At 39.4% G+C, this 21,146-nt stretch overlaps 1 protein-coding gene across 3 annotated transcripts; it reads left to right on the plus strand.

Annotated features, from left to right (window-relative positions):
- Window positions 1–358: 358 nt before the first annotated feature.
- Ska1 (spindle and kinetochore associated complex subunit 1) lies at window positions 359–15,560 on the plus strand. 3 transcript variants are annotated; one of them, XM_047526735.1, is made up of 7 exons: window positions 359–438; window positions 1,239–1,337; window positions 5,004–5,128; window positions 6,830–6,927; window positions 9,773–9,910; window positions 13,600–13,769; window positions 14,518–15,560. In XM_047526735.1, the coding sequence occupies exons 2-7, from the start codon at window positions 1,250–1,252 to the stop codon at window positions 14,664–14,666; spliced, it is 768 nt and encodes a 255-aa protein (XP_047382691.1). In that variant the 5' UTR covers window positions 359–438; window positions 1,239–1,249; the 3' UTR covers window positions 14,667–15,560. The 3 variants fall into 3 exon arrangements, with proteins under 3 accessions (XP_047382691.1, XP_047382690.1, XP_047382692.1); XM_047526734.1 differs by having other exon boundaries at window positions 386–521; XM_047526736.1 differs by having other exon boundaries at window positions 386–521; window positions 14,533–15,560.
- The last annotated feature ends 5,586 nt before the right edge of the window (window positions 15,561–21,146 follow it).

Consider the following 21,146-nt stretch of genomic DNA (forward strand, 5'->3'; position numbering starts at 1 on the left):
AAACATACTAAGGTCTGGGCCTCACCTCCCAAGTGTCTGATTTCACTGATTCGTTCCCTAAGCACTGACATTTGTGAAAGTTCTCCCTGGTGAATCCCCTCTGCTCAGCAGATTTCGAGAACCACGGTTTCAGCTTGCCATTTTCTCCCGAGCGCTGTATCCTGGCTGGCTGGATATTCTGAGTCGTTAGTGGCGCCGCGGATCCACATCCGAGCCGCCTAGGCCCCGCCCCTGCCCCGCCCACCCGCGGCCCCGCCCACCCGCGGCCTCCGAAGACTCCAAAACGCGCGCAGCCGCCGAACCCTCTCTCTGAGAGCGCGCATGTGCGCCTGCGCGGTGCTGGCCCCGGCGGGCTGTTTGAATTTCCTTCCTGTACCTGATTCCAGCGAACCCGGGTTTCCCACCGAGACTGGAGTGTCTACAGCTCGCTACGCAACGGTCAGTGGGCTCTTTGCTCCACTAACCGCGCGAGGTTGGAGTCTGGTGTTGGGGTCTCTGACCTCGGAAGCACCGCTAGGCAGGTGGGGGCGCGGGCGGCGCCGGGCGGGGCGGAGCATCCAGTTGGCTATTCCTGGGCTCGGCTTAGTTGGAGTGGTTGCTTTGGAGCGACCCCTTCTCACTTACCCCGGGAATGACTAGGACCTGAGTTCTTAACCCTCTCTCCGCCTCGTTGCCAACCTCAAACTGCGAAAGCCCCCACGCCCCACCCCAGTGCTTCTCAGGGCCCGTTTTGAAATCACATTGGTTCTTTAAAATGCATATGCATTTTGCAAGAAAGTACCAGTGTTGTCTTATGTGGAAATAATGCTTTCATCTTATTGAATTTTTTTTTTTTTTTTTTTTAATTTAGAGACAGGGTCTTGTTGAGTTGCTTAGGTCCTCGCTAAATTGCTGAAGCTGGCTTTGAACTCACAATCCTGCCCTAGCCTACCGAGCCGCTAGGATTACAGGCATGCGCCACTTTGCCCGGCTCTTACTGAATTCTTAAGGAAATGACCCCGGTTATTCCCTGTACCCTGCTTTGGAATTCGTTGACTGCCGAAGGCTGGCTCTAAGAAATGTCAGTACTGTGCTTTGGTTAGAAACTGAATTTTGTAGAATTGAAAGAAATTGCTTTTGAATTTTATACTTTCAAGGAACAGTGATTATTCATGTTTACCATTCTTAGATTCTGAAAGTGAACAAAATTGTCTGGCTTTTCTTTTTTTAACAAATGTGTTTATGTATTTTTTATTCAGAGTCTTAGAGGATGGCTTTCTCAGAGCTGGAACAGTTATGCTCTCATGTCAATGAAAAGATTGGCAATATTAAAAAAACTCTGTCATTAAGAAACCTTGGTAAGTAAAAGATTGACTTACTTAGTATATACAAAATGCATTGTGATTATTGTTCCAATTGATATCTTATGTCTGGTTAAGTGAATATATCTTAGGTAATTAAATTTTGAATAGTGGTTTTTAAAACACTACTGCATCACTTTGTTGAATATTGCAGGGGATACTTGGGCTGATGAGCTTAATATTCATTAACTTCATTTACTTATATTTTTTGATGTGTATGTGTGTGTGTGTGTGTGTGTGTGTGTGTAAGATTTGAAATGTATGTGGCATCTATGGTTCTTGAGTTTAGTGGATATACTAAAAGATAAGGGATGGAGGGGGTGGAACTGAAGTGGAAAAGATTCAGAAATGAAATTGGTCCATGAGCCTTCTCCCTGCCTGCTTTGTAGAAAGCTTATTCCTATATATCAGAAAAACAGCTAATGAAAATGAAATTATGTTCTTAAACATCCATAAATTGGAGGTTATAACCATCTTTGAAAATATCTTCATATACTGAGAAAGGAGGATACAATGAAAGTTCAAAGAAACAGATGATTTTTGTCAAATGTAAAATGTTAAAAAGAAAAGGAAAAGAAAGAAAAAGTTGTGCTCCCCAGCCCTGTTTAGAAGAGTTAAAGATTTATTGATAGATGGAATTCCATCTACTGGGAAGACTGTGATGAACTTTTGCTGTAGTTTGTATTATGAATTGATACTTTAGAGCTATTTTCAAATATGAAATTATCATGTTGAATATGCCCTTTTGACTTATACCTACCCTCCCAAGAACTTTATATTCTCAGTCGTTATTGAGAACTTCTAATAAAGGCCCCTCCTCCTCTTAGTTTATGGTTCACATACTCTAGTAAGGCCAGGGGCACTGTGTACTCAGTGTGTCAACCCCTCCACACCTGAGGAAACAGAGACTCTCAGAAGTTCAGTGGCCTGCCCAGTCCTCAGCTCATGAGTACTCAGTTGGAATGACAGTTTGAATCTTGATTTCCAGTGTAGTATTCTTTCTACTTCTATGCCAGATTGGGGGCGAATTTTTGATAAGTAGTCTTGTTTTGATTCTTTTTCTGTAGGCATGATTACTTTTAGATTAACAGATATAATTTTGAGATCTGTAAAACTAGATTCAGCAGACTCCATCAAAGCAGAGGCCTGGCTGAAGCTGTCAGGCTTGTAAGATTACTATGCCCTGGGCAATTGTCATTGTGTAGATAGGGAGAATACTTTGTTTTCATAGACTATTTATTAAAACCAGGTTGTTTGTCTGCCATTCTGGCTACTAAAACCTACTAGCTGACTACTATCAAAAAGAGTGAATTTGCTCAATTGATTATAGCTACAATCAGTAAAACAGACCCTAAAATTTAGATGACTGAAAGTTATTTGAGATACCAGTGCACAGGGAAGAGATATTGTATCCAATGAGTTATTCAGCTCTCTGAAATTGTTCTCAATGGATACATCAGAACTCTTTTTAAACTTAAAAAAGATGAAAATTTATTTAAAAATATTATAGAGAAGAGCAGAAAAGAATTTTAAATGGGTACTAGAAAACATTTTAGCATAATGGATTTATTAATTAAGTTGGTTATGGTAAAGTGTCTAAAATTCATTAGCTAATCATCAAAATTTCCATAGTTTGGGACAGGCAAATTTTATAAAAAGGAGAGTATAGAAAATTCTAAGTAAAAGAACAAAATTAAAAGATATTTAAAATGAACTAATAATGCCCAGTATGTCAGTAATGTCAAATGCTGGTGCTTTAATAAGACAAATGAAATTGAAAGAGTTCTGGTAAATTTGAGATGTAATACTCATAGATTAATTATATCTATACTTGTAATATATATATGTATGTGTACAAAGGTAACCTTATTAAATGATGGGCATACATCCAAGAAATGCACTCAAAAGTGATTTTTGTCATTTTTGCGAACGTCATATTGTGTACTGACACTTTTAGATTGTATATTACTATGTGCGTAGGTTATATGTTGTAGCTATCATTATATATGAAGATCTTTATGCCACACATTGCTCTGTGTTATAAATTTAGAGAAATCAGTGTACACTTCATAATGTTATGAATAAACAGACCTGTGGAACTAAAGAGAGAATCTTTAAAAAGACACTTACCAATTGACAATGATAAATTACTGAGAAGTAGAAAAATGACATCTTTTTTTTAAAAAACTGCTGGAACAAAGGGGTATCATTTCCTGGCTTTGAGGTTGCACAGTGTTCTCCCTATGTTTCTTTTAGCACTGTGTAACACAGAAACCAAGGGCTTCTGAGCATAGGAAAGGGAGTCTAGAAACAGATTGCAAGAATGGCGGACTCTCAATACTGCAGAACTCTTACTGTTTTAGTTTGTTAAGAGCTGAGTATTAAAGCCAATTAGCATTGCTCAATTAGATGGAACAATATATTGCTCCTCAATATGATGATGAATGGTAGTTAGCATTCACTGAGTGTTGTACTAGGTTCCAGACACAGTACTAGGTCTGTCTTATATATAATTTCATGTATTTGCAGTGACCATAGGCAGTAGGTACTGTGTCTGCTCGTTTGGAGCATCTAGCCTTTTCACTCTACTGCCTCCATAATCTATAGGTATGGCCAAAGTATGCTTTTATTTATATGTTTTTCATTGCTTGGTTGCTGGAAATGTAGATAGAGAGGTTTAATTATGACTATAGATTTTCTTTTGTGCTTTTGTTTCGCCCTTAATTTTTTTTTTTTAAATTACTTCTATTTCTAAGGAGGAAGGGATTCTGGTTTTCCCATTCTCAAATTTATGAAGTTAGAGAGAGGCATTAGGAGATGGGACTGGGAATATGAGAACTTACTGCTTTATGCATTTCTTGTGTTTATTTCTTCCGTGCACCCCGGAGTTATCCCTAGCCCATGACTTTTTCTGTTACTGTCTCTTTTAGGACTTTTGAATTGTTTGGACAGTGTAAATATGAATCCCAGACCTATATTACAAATTCCCATAGAGAACTCCTATCAACCTCACCCCACCTCTCCACACACATACCAGAGGACCAGTTCAAAATGTGAGCCTGTGATTAGAATTTTGGAGTTGAACTTTCACTGAAGATATATTCTTTGAAGAGGGGTCTTGACCTCATTTGAGATACTCATTTCTGACAACCTATATTTTGAAGCCACAAAGCCTTGGATCGTGTACCCTGTTAAAGTGAAATGCATCCAGTTGCTGATGCTGACAGTCTCCTCCAGCATCCCTCCACAGTCCCTAGCTCAGAGCTGCTGTAACATCAGCTCACCCCTGCTATGCAGAGGGTCTGTGGGTCCCTCTTCATATTGGAACCTTTGGGAATTTACCTTATTCTCAATAAGGCTCAGTGAGGCAGGTAGAAGGGTGTATATTTTATCTAGTATTTGTAGGTGTTTTATTATAATGAAGGAATTTGCTAGGAACAAAAGCCTCAGGGGATGCTTTGCTGTCCCCTCCTTCTCTTCCATGTTACTTAGAAATGATCTATACAGTATCTAGGAAACAGGTCCCAGGACTGAAGCAACAGTTCTTTTTCCACCTCCAATGCCCTCTAAGGCATAGTTATCTGCCCCAAGAGTTTGCATGGTTATTGTATGCTATTTTTTAAATATATACTTTATTTTCTACTTTACCTTTGTTTATAACAGGCCAGGAACCTACCTTGAAGTCAATATTAAATAAAATAGGAGATGAGATCATTGTCGTAAATGAACTTCTAAATAAATTTGAATTGGAAATTCAGTATCAGGAGCAAATCAACACTTCACTCAAGGTAATGTTTTCCTAATGAAGAAACAGAGTAAAATGGCAACAAATACAAACTCTGTATTTACCAGCTAATCTGTAAGCATTTTTTAAGTTTATAATGTTCTTAGCTTTCTAAATTACTAACGGTATAGAGTACAGTTTGTGTTTTATGATCCTAGTATAAAGAATTCTGAGCACAGCTATTTCTTCATGTTAGTGGAATTGAACTTTACTAAAAAGGAATAATTCTTGATAAGTTTAATGTAAACAAATGGTCCCCTGCGAGAGTGATGTGTGAAGAACACCTTCCTCAGGTGAGGAGATGTGGGTTCTCATAGTGGCTGCATTTGGCACCCTCTGCCACCCTGAGAAAGCCACTTTACCTTTTGAGGTCTCAGTATCCTTATTTGAAAAATAATACTGGATTATTTCTTGTCTCTCTTTTATTTCTGCATTTCTACATTTTTGTAAAATGTAATAAAAGGATTCTTCAGTAAAGAAAAACTTGAGCTTCACGTATGTGCACATTTTGTTCTAAATAAGACTTCTAATTAACTTCAGCTAGTAAAAGTGCTATATATTTCCTAATGAAAAAATAATCAGTCTGTACTGTAATTATGTCTTGCTGTTGTTAGGACCACTGAAGAGTTTGATGGGGCTGAACAACCTGGCCTCTGGTCCCTGTCAACCATGTAATCCTTAGGTCTGTAAAGATTTTTCAGTTATATGAATGGTTATAATCATATCTACATTTATATGTATACACACACACACACACTGTACATACATATATATATATATATATATATATATATTAGTCAAAATGAAATAAGTGTTTGTGAGCATCATTTAGCTCTTCAAAAGAAAAGCTATCATAAGTTCAAAACTGAAAGCAGTACTGATATTTCAACTCTATCCTATCCAAGAACACCCAGGGTTGGGGTCTGCCTATAGAATGTTCAACTGAGAACTGAAGGGTATTTGGAATTTCTGTTTACATTGTGATTGGGAGCCAGTTAATAGGAATCCAAAAGGTACAGAGTATCCTCATTAAAGTTTGCATAATTTCATTGCCTCAAATTCTAGCGGCAGTTAAATAAAGATTTTTTTTAAACTAGTTATGATCTAGTAGAGATTTTTGCTAAGCTGGAATGTGTGCATGACTGCATGGAAATTATTCCAAGCAGCACTTCTTGCTTGTCATCTGGGCATTGTCACTCTGGTGCTGTCATATAGGTAACACTGGGGAATGTGTACTAGGTCAGCAAAAGCAGTTTACCAGAATGAAAAAAAAGATCAATCTTTCATCTATTTCTTAGTTGTTTGCCAAGGTTAAAGTGTTGGAAAGACTTAAACCTCTATCTTGCCTTGTAATGTAGTCATAGTGATTATTCTTTGATAGAGTCCAGCAGAGAAAAATATAATATCACTGTCCAAAATGCTGTAGAAGCCAAAACTCTTGTTTTTTATTTTTTCCCCTGGTGTTGGGCATGAAATCCAGGGTCTCATACCTGTACAAGCTCAGTGGTTCATCACTGAGCTATAACCTCAGCACCTAAAGTTTTTTTTTTTTTTTAATATTGCTATACACAGTGATTTTTTTTTTGCCTCATTCTGCATCCTCAAACCTCGCAATCACTGTGATTATGGTTTGTGGTTTTTCCTGTCTTTATAATGTCTTACAGCACACACAGGGAGGAAATTCATGAGCATTTTAAAATTTTAGGAACTCTATGAATCTCTTGAAGAAGATCATAAAGATGTCGTACATTTCAAAGAAAATATTCCTTCCCATTTGCCTCAAGTAACCGTACCCCAGAACTCGTAAGTATATTTATAATTATTCTTGCTGTCTGGATTTAACAAATACCATGAAAACAAATACCTCAGAGCCATTTCTCTATCATGTACTTGCTGTTTCTTTGGTTGTCATCCAGTTTTTTTGTCATGTGCAGTAGAAACGACTGTTCTATTTCACTAGTTTTCTTACCCTGCATCTCGAGGCCATGGAATGTTTTTCCCTACTTGAAGTGGCTTTTAGAAGTAAAATTTTGATGGCCCAAGAACTGGAGAGATGGGAAAGGAGAAATAGTGGAAGACAAAACACAGGACCTCACAAATCTTAAAGACAAAAGCTGATGGAAGATCTACTCAGTCAGGCAATGAGAACAAGGGAAGGAGGGACAGACAACCCCAGAGAGGCAGAGTGGACAGTGATGGCTGAGAGACAGTGAGGCAGGCTCGAGGGAAGGCCCCGGAGGCTCTCTTCACTCGTTCTTTCTCTTAGAGCAAGTTCTCAGCCTCAGCCCCATTGCTGTTCTAGGCAGATAGTTCCTTATTGTGAGATCAGGGCGTTCAGTGGCATCCCCGATCTCTACCCTCCAGACGCTAGGTGTGCAGCCCTCCTCCACATTCTGTGACAGTGAAGGTCTTCAGATGTTGCCAAGTGTCCTCTGCAGGCAAATTCTCCCTGGATTCTTGAGAACCTCTGCTTTAGTATAAGAATAAACTCGATAAACTTCTAAAAAAAATAGCCAAAGAAATACTCATCTTTGCTCTTTTCCCTTCTCTAACTTCTATCTTGTTCTGTCTGTCCTTTCTCCCAGAGGTCCTAGTGCCTAGCTCTTGGCTATCATTACCACCATTCCGTGAAACTGATTGCTTGCAGGTCATAGAGGTCAGAAGTCCCTCTAGCCCTGGTTCTGCTTTGCAGGTCCTGCATTGTCTACCTCTTTAGAGGTGCTGCTTCTGCACTGTGACTGCCTTCCTTAGCTGTAATCCCACATCTCTCTCCTGGCTGCTTGCTTTCCCTTTGCCCTTCCATAAATTACTGAAGCTATTTACTCTTGCTTACCTAACCCCATTGTTAATGCTCACAAATGTTCAGCTCCAGCCTTGGCACATCTTAGTTCTAGTGATTTTGTGGCCTACTGGGAATCTGATGAAGGAAGTATTTTCTCTTCAAACTTTGCAAGTCTAGGGTTGTACTCACCGGTTCTCTTGTTACTCATCACCCAGCCTGCTGCTCCTGTCCTCCTGTCACCTAGCAAGGACTTGGCATCCTTACTCTGCCTCACTGTCTCCTAACCATCACAGTCCATTCTGCCTCTCTGGGATTTTGTCTGTCTCTCCTGTTCCTCGTTCTTACTGCCTGACTATATAAGATCTTCCATCATCTTTTGTCTTTATGATTTGTGAGGTCCTGTGTTTTGTCTTCCACTATTTCTTCTTTCTCATCTCCAGTTTTATACCACCAAAATTTTACTTCTAAAAGCATTCCATGGCTCAATTAAAAACAAAAACAAAAACAGAACAAAAAACTTTTGAAATGTGTCATATGTACAGAAAATGATTAAAGTATTACTTTTACAAATTGAAGAATAATGATGCAAACATCCACGTGTCTACCAACCAACTTCAGAAACAGATCATTACCAGTAGCTTAAAACATTCCTGATGCAGACCTTCCCTCTGTCACAGGCACTCACTGTCCTGTCCTTGATGATCCTGCCTTTGTGTTGTGTTTCCATAAATGGTATATTGTTTAAACTTGAAACACTGAAAGGCAAACAGTGAATCTTGCCATGTAGGGAAGGAGTGTAGTATTGGTGTTGGTTGAAGGTCTTCAGGAGTGGAAGCTCTTCAGTGTCCCTGGTCATGGTCAGCGTGCCTGGGAATTTCCCTGTAAGGAGAGAGGACTGGTGGACAAGGTCGTGACTGAATACTAGGGAACAGAGTCCTAACAGGATATCTTCAAGGTTGAAGTGTGGACCAGACATTAGACATCTGGTAGGTATAGAACAGGGGAATAGGAGCTCACTGAGAGCTGAAGTTCTCAGGGGTAGGTCACGCAGAACCTTTCTGTAGGTTGAAAGCAGGGTGTGCAGGAGATCTGGTGCTTACTTAGCATATGGTGAAGATAAGCAAGTATAGGAAGGAATCAGGCCGTTTCTCAGTAGAGTCTCACATTAGCGTTCACATTAGGATGATGACATCTTCACATTGGGCATCTTTGTCTGAATAGCCCATGACAACCATTCAGGCCTGGTTGCTCTCTGTCTGGTGCTCAGATGTCATCTTGGGGATTCCCTATGCTTGCTTCTGTGTTGGATCTGTGTCCTGGTGTTTTCTTTCTTGTATTGGTCAAGCCACTATAGCCACAGTTTTGTTCTTTTCCGGGCAGTTAAACAACCTAGAAGCTACAGCCTATTTCTTGAGCTACATCAGGCTTTTTATTGGATAAAATTAGGCAGACTGAATATAGTGAGTGACCCATGCTCATTGCTGGCAACTAAAAAAGTCCATAATAGGCAACAACTAACACAAGTGACAGGATAAATTAGAATAAGGGGAGGTCTAAGATAAGTAAAGTTGGCAAATCAGAACCATGGCAGTTGGGAAGAGATGTCTAGCAAATATCCTACATAGCCTCCGTTTCAGGTATGTGAGTAAATACAGCTGCATTTTTTAAGATTTGGAGACTTCATTTTTTAACATGTCCTTCGCTATTTAGATCTTACTAGTGAAAGGATAGGGAAAATGTTGACTCTAAAATTATTAAAACAGGATGAGTCATGTGTTTAATATTGTATTTTCAGTTGGGAAATTTTTCCAGGATGCTACTCAGTTCTGACCATTACCTGTTCATATGTACATTTCTGTTTCCTAGGGTTAAAGGGTCAGATCTGGATCCTGAAGAACCAGTCAAAGTTGAGGAATCTGTACCCACAAAGAAGCCCCCCAAAGAACAAAGAAGTGTTAAAGAAATGCTGTTTATAACTATTGATGAGTTCAATGGTATTCCTGCGTAAGTATTTAAGATGGATTTTAATGTTTAACTCTTGGGTAATCAACATACATGATTGTTTAATCATAAGGCTTGATTATATTAATTGTAATACGCAGAGTTCAAATCCTAATCTTATCTAAAATTTTTTTTGCATTGTGTTATGAAAAGACAGGAGATATTTTATTGAAAATGCTCAAAATCAGTTTGTTTAGTTGTAAAAACCTCTTTTCATAGAAATCTAGAGATGGATCAATCTGTTGCTTATGTCCTCTGTAAGACCATTCTGTGATACAGTTTTACCCAAGTACATTTTGAAATAACCTCAGTTTTGTAGTAGTTTTAAGGAAATTGAGTGTGAGGTGTAGATTTGAGAATTAGAGTACGACTGTGGTTCCCATTTGTCTCTTGTATCACATGCTTGTTGAGTCTGTGCTGTGTTCTAAGCACTGTGTCACTGAGGAAAATACAGGAATGAATAAGACAAGATGCCTCCCCTAGAGGGAGGGTTCCTCTGCTTTTTACAAATGGTCGTGATGGGGAAATAATTATGGAAATCTATGCTCTGAAACTCTTCTGATTCCAGGCTTTGTGTAACTTCTAAGTTTTATATTATGTTACATTTCTTGTTCCTTTTATTACAAATAATGTGTATTATTATAAAATATTTATTGTCAGAAAATAAAACTCATTTGTAATTCTACCACTCAGATAAGACATGATATTTCTTTCTAGATTTTATTTTATTACACACATGGCAGGTGTAGTTAAACTATAATTCACTTAGTCTTTTATCCTGAATTTTTCCATCATTAATTATCACCGAAAACTTGGATTTTAATAGTTGTATAATATTTCATTACACATCTATCCTATAATTTATTTAAGGATTCCCTTATTTTTTGATATAAAACTTTTACTTGGATTGTTTATTATTTTCTTATTTTTGAGTTGTGAGAGTTCTTTGTGTATCTTTTCTTCTCCTCTTGTGGTCCCATTGTGTCTGCCATATCCCATACATTTTGTATTTGCCTCACAGTTCTTGGGTTTTCTTTTCTGTCCCTTGCACCCACAGTCTTTGCATTATGATTTAGGAAGTTTCTGTTGACATATCTTTAAGTTCACTAATTCTTTGCTTAGTTGAGTCCAGTCTGCTGATGAGCTCATCAAAAGCTTCTTCATTTCTGTTACAGAGTTTTGAAATTCCTAGCATTTTGTATTAATTCTGGAGTTTCCATCTCCGTTTATTTTGCCCATCTCTTCTTGTATTTTGTCCTTTTTAAATTAAAGCCCATAGAATGTTAAACAGTTATTTGAATTAGCAGTTTGATATTTCCAAAATCTGTCATTTCTGAATCTGCTTCTGGTGCTTGCTTTGTCTCAGACCATGCTTTTTATCTTTTTATTATGCCTTATAATTTTATGTTAGAACTTAGGTTTAATCTCTAGCACCAAGCTGGGGCGGGGTGGGGAGGGGAAGCAAGCAAGCTGGACAAATGGACAAAGTGTATCTGGTAGTAAGAACTGAAGTAAATAGGCTTTTTGTAAGAGGTTTTATGTTGCTGTGAATAGGAGCTGGGCTGTTTAATATTTGCTATAGGTATAGATGTCAGAGGATTCAATTTCTTCTAGTTTCTGTTTTGTCTGTCTTTGTTGTCGTCTTTGGGTTTCCCTAGAAACTCCTTCTTAAATAGATTCTGAGACTTGTAGCTTGCTCATTTTTAATCCACTATTAACATATTAGAACCTTTTTGGTTAGTGGTAAGGTTTAGTGAATGGGAAGCATTGTATCATCTAGTGGTTAATTCTCAGGCTTTTTAGTTGGTTTGACTAAGTAAGGGTTGACTGGTTTTTTAGCTAGAGGAGGCTGAAGTTCTGTGTTTACCTCTCTCTAGGTCCCATAAAGCTCTGGTAGTTTTCCTTGAGGACAGGCCTTTGGAGAAGAGAACTGTTGTACGTGTGATTCACAATGCTTACTTTTCTCTGGGCTATCTCAAAATAATTACATTTTCCCTCATGATGCTAAAACTCAAGAGAATTTTTCTTTGAATTGGCAAGACTATCCAACTTGTCTCATCCTTGCATGCATTATCTACTCTACTGTCTTAAAAATTGTTGCCAGTTAGTCATTGAAAGATATCTGCTACAATTTTGAGACAAGTAATGAGGTTGGCATTTCTCTGTAGTCTTTTTTTTGTTCTGTCACTCTGTCATTTCCTTTATTGACAACTTTATTTCCATGCAAACAGTTTGACACTTTGATGCTATTCAATTTTGGTTGTGGTTATTGCTGGTTATCACCTGAGTTAACGGGAGGAGCAGATGGCCATGAGGAACAGTGAACTGGAAGTATTTAGAAAATGCCTGTGTGTGGGTGAAGGAAATTAGGATAGTCATGGTAGAGGACTCGTTTTAAATGAATTCATTATTTAATGAATGAGACAGTGTTAGAAGGGTCTGATAAAGAATAAAAGTCAGAACATTGGACTTTTATTTGTTAATTAAAAAAAATTTAATCCTGGCTGGGGAGATAGCTCAGTCGGTAGAATGCTTGCCTTGTAAGCACAGGCCCTGGGTTCGATCCCCAGCACCCAAAAAAGAAAAATTTAATCCTGAGGATGGAGTTAAAGTGAAAAACGTTGGCAAAGATGGGGGATGGATACAGAGGAAATAAAGTGATAATCAGGAGGACTTGGAGGAATTCCTAAGTGCATTGTGGAGAACGATGGAGAGTTTGGAAATTGTGTTTAGAAAAAACTGCTACAGAAGTTTAGAAAAGAGAGGAATGATGAAAATGCTTTTAGAAATATGAGCATTCTCCTTTAAATTCCTTTATTATTTTATACTAAAGAACTGTGATTGGGGAACTGCCACCTTGAGTAGAAACTCTGACAGAGTTTAACATGAAGAACCCACAGCTTGTCGAAGGGAGAATGAAGCAGATGATTGAGTTTTGGTTTGGCGTGTCCAGACCCCCTTAGAGTTGAGCATCTCTGATTTTATATCCGAATCCTTGGTAACAGGACAGACAAGGGTGAAAGAGACAATGCTTTGAAGGACTTTGAGGTAGCCAGTAGAAAAAGCCTGGCCCCAGACCGCCTTTGTGAAATTCAGAAACCTCCATTCTGTGTCCCCTCCCTAGCAGTTCTTCTTTGCCACTGTCATCTTCTTTTCTGTGTCCTTTTTAAACCTCCTCTTTCCTTCCTTCTCATTCTTCTTTGCCCCGCCCCTCACTGAACACAGTTTTCAGAAAATGGTGCTATAAGTTTTATATTTTGTCAACATTTAAATTTTTCTTTCCTTTGCACACATTTAAAAAAAATTTTTAAATTTGTTCAAATTTGTTGTACATGACAGTAGAATGCATTTATACATTTTTAAACGCCTGAATAAATATATCTTGTGGTTAGTTGGTTCATTTAAATTAGAATTTGCTTATTTTAAGTTGAGTATAAATATTGTGTAGGTAGAGAATAAAAATTGATTAATGCATCCAGATATAATTAGGGAAGCTAGGCACTGATATGTGACCACCTCAATTTAATTTTTCAGCTGTTGAGAAGTGTCTGGTCTATTTGAAAGTAGATATAAAAATTTTTAAAAAGGGCATTTTAAAAAGTTTGAAAGGTATTTTGCTACTGTGAAAAGTCATATTTTTCAAAGAAAGTAATTTGATGATTTTTTTAAAAATTATGTTCTTTTGTTTACAGGTACATGAAATCCCGCTTGACCTATTGTCAAATCAATGATGTTATTAAAGAAATCAACAAAGCAGTAGTTAGTAAATACAAGATTGTACATCAACCAAAAACATCTATGAATTCTGTGACCAGAAATCTCTATCACAGATTTATTAATGAAGAAACAAAGGACACTAAAGGTAAAATGATGTACAAGTTCACTTACATGGTGACTGTTGGGAGTCTAATTAATCATGAGCAGCAAAGCTGATTCTAGAAAATTCTAAATCTTGATGGTTAATTCTCAGCCAGGGCAGTTTCCCAGCTGGCAACATTTTTCATGCTGGGACATTTTTGGTGGTAACAGCTGGGGTAAGGGGTGCTCCTGGCATCTAGTGGATAGGGGCCAGGAGTGCTGCTCAAACACCCTACAATGCACAGGACAGTGCCCAACATAGGTAGTGCTGAGAAACACTGCTTTAGAGTCTATTTTGAAACTATACCCAAAGTTCTGAGAATTAGAGTCATCATGATAATAATTGATCCTGCTTATATAATACTTACCCCATGCCAGAGAGTGTGATGAGGGTTGATCCTCACATATCTCTATCTCATTTTGCAGACTAGGTAGAGAGAACTTAACTTATCTAGGATCATCCAGTTGAGTGATAGGGCTCCATTCTGTTAACCACCACCACCACATTTTGCCTCTGGATAAGTGAGCTGTTCAAGAGATACCAACAGGCAGCTGGTAATCTAATAAACAGGGCTATGGTGCTGAAATATTCAATTTTAGTTAAGTAGAATAATTAGCAAGAATACAGTTTTCTCACTCTGGATAATGACAGTAAGAATGACTAATAGTGATTCATAGTCAAAATTGAATGCCTTAAAGACTCATCTTGAAAGTTGGCTCCATAAAAGTTAGCGCTCACATCTTTATTTCAGGACATTATTTTATAGTGGAAGCTGACATAAAGGAATTCACAACTTTGAAACCTGACAAGAGATTTCACGTGATCCTGAATATTTTGCGACACTGCCGGAGGCTATCAGAGGTCCGAGGGGGAGGACTTACCCGTTATGTCATAACCTGAGGCCCTTGTAAGCTTTGGAATTACCAACAGTAGGGTATAGAGGCTAGTCCTATAATTTTCTTACATATAGTTTCTTTAGCTTTTCATTTTCTTTTTGTTCCTTATAGAAATAAGACCTTTTTGGATAAAGGCATGTATATTTTAAAATTCACTTCAGCAAATATTTAATCACCAACCACATAAGCCTCTCTACTAGACACATCGTGGATTAAAATTGCTCATGTCTAGTTTTTTGCTAGACCCCAATGAAATGGATATAGAAGTGATATTGCAAGGAAAATATCAATAAGATGAGATCAAGTCTACCCAGGCCCTTTGAAACTAAAGGTCATTAATGTCTAAATTCCATCAAAGGCATTTTAGTCTCCAGGTGACTTCCTAGAACTGGATTTGGACGCGGCTTATCCTTATTATTGTGCTTTTCCACATGTCCTTAGGGAGCAGCTTACCTAAAATGCATTCAGTATAACCCAGTCTATGGATTTCAGCCTGTAATGAAAGTATATCAAGATAATGTGGTATCATGATATAATAAATATATATTTGTTCTTCATCTTCAGTTGTTCAGAGCTCTTTGTAATGTCCTAAGTGATAGGGATACATCTTTTGTTCTTACTGGTGTTTGGCCCCACTTTTTGACACAGAGCTCTTAAATTTCTTTGAATTTCCTGGCAATAGGATCATTTTTTCTTCTAACAAGGCAATTCTTGATGGGCTCCTGGATGGCAGTGGATGGGCCACTAGATGGTTACAACTCTTAGCTCCCCAAGCTGTCCCCAGGGAGGGGAGAAGGGCTGGAGATGGCATTAGTAATCAATCATGCCAATGGAATGAAGTCATAAAAATCTTTAAACTGTGGACTTTGGAGAACTTCCAGGTAGGTGAACACATTGATGTGCCAGGAAGGTGTTGTACCCCACCCGTACAATGACAGAAGCTCCTGTGCTTGGGGCCCTTCTGAAAGTCACTCTGTGTACCTCTTCGACTGGCTGCTTCTCTGTATCCATTATAATAGCCTTTATAATAAACTGGTAAAGTATTCCCTTGAGTTCTGTGTCTTCTTAGCAAATTATCAAACCCATAATGAAGGGGTGTGGGACCCTGATTTGTGGCTCATTGAACAGGTGTGGATAACCTGGGGCATACTAGTTATGAGTGGTGTCTGAAGTGGAGACAGTCTTGTAGGACTGAGCCCTTAACTTGTGGGGCCTCTGTTAACTCTAGGTTGTGTCAGAATTGAATTATAAGACACCTGGTCGGTATCTAGAGAGTTGGAGAATCGGATGGTGTTGTGGGTATGAAGCATCCCCCAAAAGCTCCTGTGTTAATGCAGGAATAGTCAGAGGTGGAGTGATTAGATTATGAGAGCTCTAACCCAATGGGTCCATCCTAGTTTGAATGGACTAACTGGGTGGTAACTATAGGCAGGTGGGGCATGGTAGGAGGAGGTAGGTTATTGGGGACAGGCCCTGGAAGGGTACTTCTTCCCTGCAGAGGTTGGGGAAGTCCTTCCTGGCTATCATGAGTGGAGCTGTGTTCTGCCACCAAGCCCTTCTACCTTGATGTTTTACCTCATCTCCAGCCCAGGGCCCAGAGCTATAGTCGGCTGACCACGAATTGAACCTCTGAAACTGTGAGCCAAAATAAACTGTTGCTCCTCTGAATTGTTCTTTGTTAGGTATTTTGGTCACAGCAACCACAAACTGATTAACAGTATGGGGGGAACCCCACACATTTGGTGTCAGAACTATTATGTGAATGTAGTGTAGAAGAAAACAATGAAGGTTTTTCCTACAGGATGAAAATGATGGCAAGATAATGTGTGCACAGGTTTCTGGGGGTGATGTGAATGAGGGTAATCGAATTTTAAGAATTGAGCCCCGTTCTGCACCTGGGTAGACAATCTGGACTGTCTGTGGCTATGCCATCTGCTTGGCAAGCTCATCCCTGCAGCAAAGGAAAAAATGTGTCACCTGGCCCCATGGCCTGGTTAACACCCACACTGTGGTGACCACAGAGTATAGGTCCTGAATATGGATCCTTTTGCCTTAATTTACATGGAGGCAGGTTGTATTTTTATACCTCAATTTAAATATCAATGATGTCATTATCCTTTATTTTGTTTTTAAGTCTTGCTTCATGTTTCTCTATGAATCATTTTTCCCTATGAAAAACTTTTTCTGTTTAAAATATTCCTTCCTCCACAGTTGAACAACTGTGTCAGCTAGTTTGTTTCATTTTTACTAAATGGATACTAAGATGAATAATTGTCTCTATCTTATTCATTAGCACATAGTCAATTTATTTTATTAGGTACACAGTTGATAAAATTAGAATAATGATGGCATTAATTTTAAAACAACTAATCTCTTATTCTACATTTTCATGCAAAACGACAGGTTGTTCTACTTATTCGTTTCTTGAAAATCATATTTTTTATCTAATTTTAGAGAATTTTGTAGTCCTGAGTCTCTGCCCTCAAACCCATTGCTGGCCCTTTCTTTGCTATCTGCTTCCAGGAGCACATCCCAGTGGACTGGCTCTAACTGGACCTGCAGAGCCTGAGGCCGGGTTTCCTATCTCCTGTTCTCATCAGTCTGTAGCAGTAGACACCTAGAACGTTCTGTAGCTTCTGTGTATGTTTTTTTTAAAGATACTAATATACTAATATTTATGTGATTGTCAACACAGAGGCTGAGTGGGGATGTTAGCAGCCTCCACATGACAGGCCAGTTAAGCCTAGAGACAAAGTGTCAAGTCAAGGAATGCAACTTTAAGACAGAGAACACTTGTCCAAAGTCCATCGTGGTAGGAAACTGATTTAGGAGTAAGTTGTGTAGGCAGGTGATGGGTGTTTGTAAACTGATGGCCGCTTTCTCACTGCTGGTGAAGGTTCCAGGATTATGGCCAGATGATGCATGCCCGATCTTTTTTTGAGAGGACAGGGTACAGGGAATTTAATCCAGAGGCAACTTACCACTGACTCACATCCCCAGCCCCTTTTATTTTTTATTTTGAAACAGGCCTTACTAAGTTACCTAGGGCCTTGCTAAATTGCTGAGGCTGGCCTTGAACTTGTGATCTTCCTACCTTAACCTCCCAAGCTGCTGGAGCACATTTCAAGAAAAACAGTGATCATTTTTATTCACTGATTAGTTTGCTTGTGTGCAGTTCCACACATTCTGCAATGGACAGGCTAGAAGTAGTAGCTGACCAGAAGAGAAATATTTGCAAGCCTAAGTGAAGTTAAATATGGAGCCCTTAGTGTTTGGCTTCTGGTAGGCACGCCAAATGTGAGCACAAGGAGTTTATTCAGGCCAAAATGGGGGTGGCCACTAGGAAACACATATTCTAGTTACTCAGACTCAGTGTTCCAAAATGGCACCCGGACCTGGGGTCTGGATTTATAGATGAAAAAGAACAAGAAGCGGGTTAGAGCAAGTGGGTGGACAAGCATTCCACAGTCACCAATTGGTCATTGCCCACTTACGTCACACATTCCAGTAAAGAACTGTGATAAGTGGGAAAGGCTTTTACTTTTATTTATTATCTTTATGGTGTTGGTGAGGCAGCAGAAATATGTCATGCCAAGTCAGAATGACCTCGGTGACTTGTCTCATGCCTCATGTTTTCCCTGGGCTAAAGAATTTTGTGGCCTCATTCTTATGACACTTTAAATCCTTTCTCATGATAAAATCTTCAGTTTGTTTCTTTGTAAGTTCTGTGTTTGGGGGAAAGTTTATACATATCCTCTCTTTTTTACCCCCCAAAACACAGGCTAGTTAGAAATGATCTTGGGAGACCACCGCTCAGTCCCACTGTATTCCTCCTGGTAGGTCTTGTGCTCCACACCTCTCCTCCATATACTGTCTCCTTGTCCCTCTCCTAGGTACATGCTGTCCTTTGTACTTCTGAGTACAAAGAGGTGCTGTCTGTAGCACCTCTCTTAGGTATGTCTGACTCCCTTTACGTTTCCTGAGTATGTGGGTGTCCCCTCAGATTCTTTTGGCCTCCTCTTATCTCAGTCTTGACTGGTCACACCACAGGTACCAGCACAACTGACACTCCTCCCTTGGTTGATTGTCAGGCTCAGGTCTCCGTGGCACCCACTATCAGGGCAGCCTCTCTGATGCCAGTTCTCAAACCCAACTCAGCTGTGGAAGTTCTGGCTTCTCCTCCTCCTGGACTCCTGTGAAGCAGCTGGCCACAGGGTGTGGGCATTGGCCTCCCCAGCAGCTGCTTGAGGAGGCTAGGTGACAACCCAGATTTGTAAGGATACACCCGTGGAAGGTACTTTCCCAGTGAGAGAGAGGAGATGGAGTGTCAGATAAATTCTTTGTACCTCTTTGTGAGAGACTGTTCCAAAGCACGGGTTTCTAACCTGCCTGTCTGGGAATATCCTGTGTGACTGAGTGAGTGGCTTTATCAATTATGGGTCATGAAGCAGTGATGAGCTTAGGTGTATTATTACTTTGTATTTGCTTCCCATCTGCCCCTGCTTTAGGTCTCTTCCTTCACTGTTGCAACCTTGGGCATGGAGCATTTGGGGAGTTTTACAAAGATAAAGCTCACAGACCTCTAGTTTTACGTTTCCCAAACTGTATGTGTTGAGCACTAGCGTCTCAATATAGTAGGTAGTTTTAAAAAGGATTCTGTGGTTATAGTGGTTTGTGATATGTTCAGTTAAGTTGAACAGATTTTTTTATTGCTCAACTTCTCATGTACTTCACCGTGCCCATTTTCATTATAAATGTCCAACAGAGACAATCTGTATGTTATTTTCTTTAACTGTTTTTGAGGAATGCATATTAATATCTCTGGCAGACTAATGCTCCATGAAATGCATTTTGGGACCTTGTTATAAGGCGATCTGTTTTGAAATCGTACTCATTTTTATAAATGAAGTTCATTACCACAATTCACTATTAGTAAATACACATGTGCCTGCACTCACACACACACACACACACACACACACACACACACACACACCACACACACGCGACTTTCTAAGGGGATATCATGGACTCTGGAGTGAGAAGGCTGTTGGAGTTCAAATCCTGGACCTGCTGTGGACAAGCGGTGTGTGACCTCTGCCTAACTGACTGATGCAACAAGCTGAGGTCTCTAAAATGTCCTTCCTTCTAATGGAAGGACATCAAACTGGTAAATGTGGTCTGTTCTAATTACGGATGGTTTTTGGTGTAGTGATTGTGAGCTGTCCCTCATTTGTGTAACTAAAAGCTGCAACCGTAATCATTAATTATGACTAAAAATCAAATCATTCCTTGAAAATGATTTCTTTAAAAATTATTCGGCAATATGGTGTGTCAAAAGGAACATGTGGGCACCAGGAAACCTGAGGTCTAGTCCTAGCTCTGACATTTACTCTATGTCATCCAAATTTGACTTGTTCTCACAAGCTCCATATCTGACACCTTAGTCCCAAACAATGTCACCTCTCCCCAGGAACGGTACAGTAGCTTCCTAAGTGCTCTCTGTTTTTGTCCTGGCCCTGTGACCATCTGTACTCCACATGAGTGAGTTAGATTCGGTCACACTGCTACTCAGAAGCTTCTTCTCAGAGGAAAAGCCACATCCTCACAAAGGCCTGCAAGACCCTTGCTGGGCCTCCCAACCCAGGCATCATCTCCTGCTCCCTGCTTTGCTGGCTCTGTCCTGGCCACTTAGGCCTCTGCTGCTTCCAGAGCAGGCCAGTGGTGAGTCTTCCTCACTCCTGTGCAGTGGCTGTTCCTGCCCAAGGGACCTGCTGTCTCCTGCTCTGTCCTTCTTCTCAGTGTCCTCTGATCCCTGAGGCCTTCTCAGCCGCCCTTTACTAAATGTCACAGCTCCCTTCTGTAGTCCTTCCTGTCCCTTCTCCTTACATGTATCTGATGGTTTTGAGATTTTACCTTTTTGTGTTTCTCCATCCACTATAGTATAAATTTGAGGGCAGGAGTTTTGTCTGTTAGGTTCACTGCTGTGGCCCCAGACTCTCTAGGTGGGCTGTACAGTAGAGGGCGCTGAGTAAATATTTATTGAATGTACATTAACTGAAACAGTTGGTGGCCATGGACAAATGACTTCACCTTTCCTTGCCTGATTCCTTCAGTATAAACTGAGATGGCCTATATAAATTGAGATGGTTGTACAAAAGTTTCTCTAAGACCCTGTGGTTTTTATATTCTACAATTCTAATATTCCTAGTTAATTCTGGGAAAGACATTCATGTTGAAATGACAGGATAGCCTGTCTGGCTAGATCATAAAAAATGTTTAAAAATTCTGATAATTACACGAAATCTCATCTTTTAAGCAAATAATCTATAAATTATTAAACTTCAAGAAATACTGAAATTCTAAGTTATTAACCACATCAGCTTCACTGATTAAGGGCCTTTCTAAATATTTCTTTAGTTTTCTAAATTTTTTTGCTTATCAGATGTGATTCCAGGATTATTGTGAAATTACTGCAGTTGCA

Source organism: Sciurus carolinensis, chromosome 15, assembly GCF_902686445.1.
Source record: "Sciurus carolinensis chromosome 15, mSciCar1.2, whole genome shotgun sequence".
Classification (NCBI taxonomy): domain Eukaryota; kingdom Metazoa; phylum Chordata; class Mammalia; order Rodentia; family Sciuridae; genus Sciurus; species Sciurus carolinensis.

Bases quoted from the DNA above. Each gene is read 5' to 3' on its own strand.
- Ska1 (XM_047526735.1), top strand. From the start codon at position 1,250: ATGGCTTTCTCAGAGCTGGAACAGTTATGCTCTCATGTCAATGAAAAG. The intron at 6,928-9,772 runs GTAAGTATATTT...TCTGTTTCCTAG, and splicing joins GTAACCGTACCCCAGAACTC to GGTTAAAGGGTCAGATCTGG. The intron at 9,911-13,599 runs GTAAGTATTTAA...TTTTGTTTACAG, and splicing joins GAGTTCAATGGTATTCCTGC to GTACATGAAATCCCGCTTGA.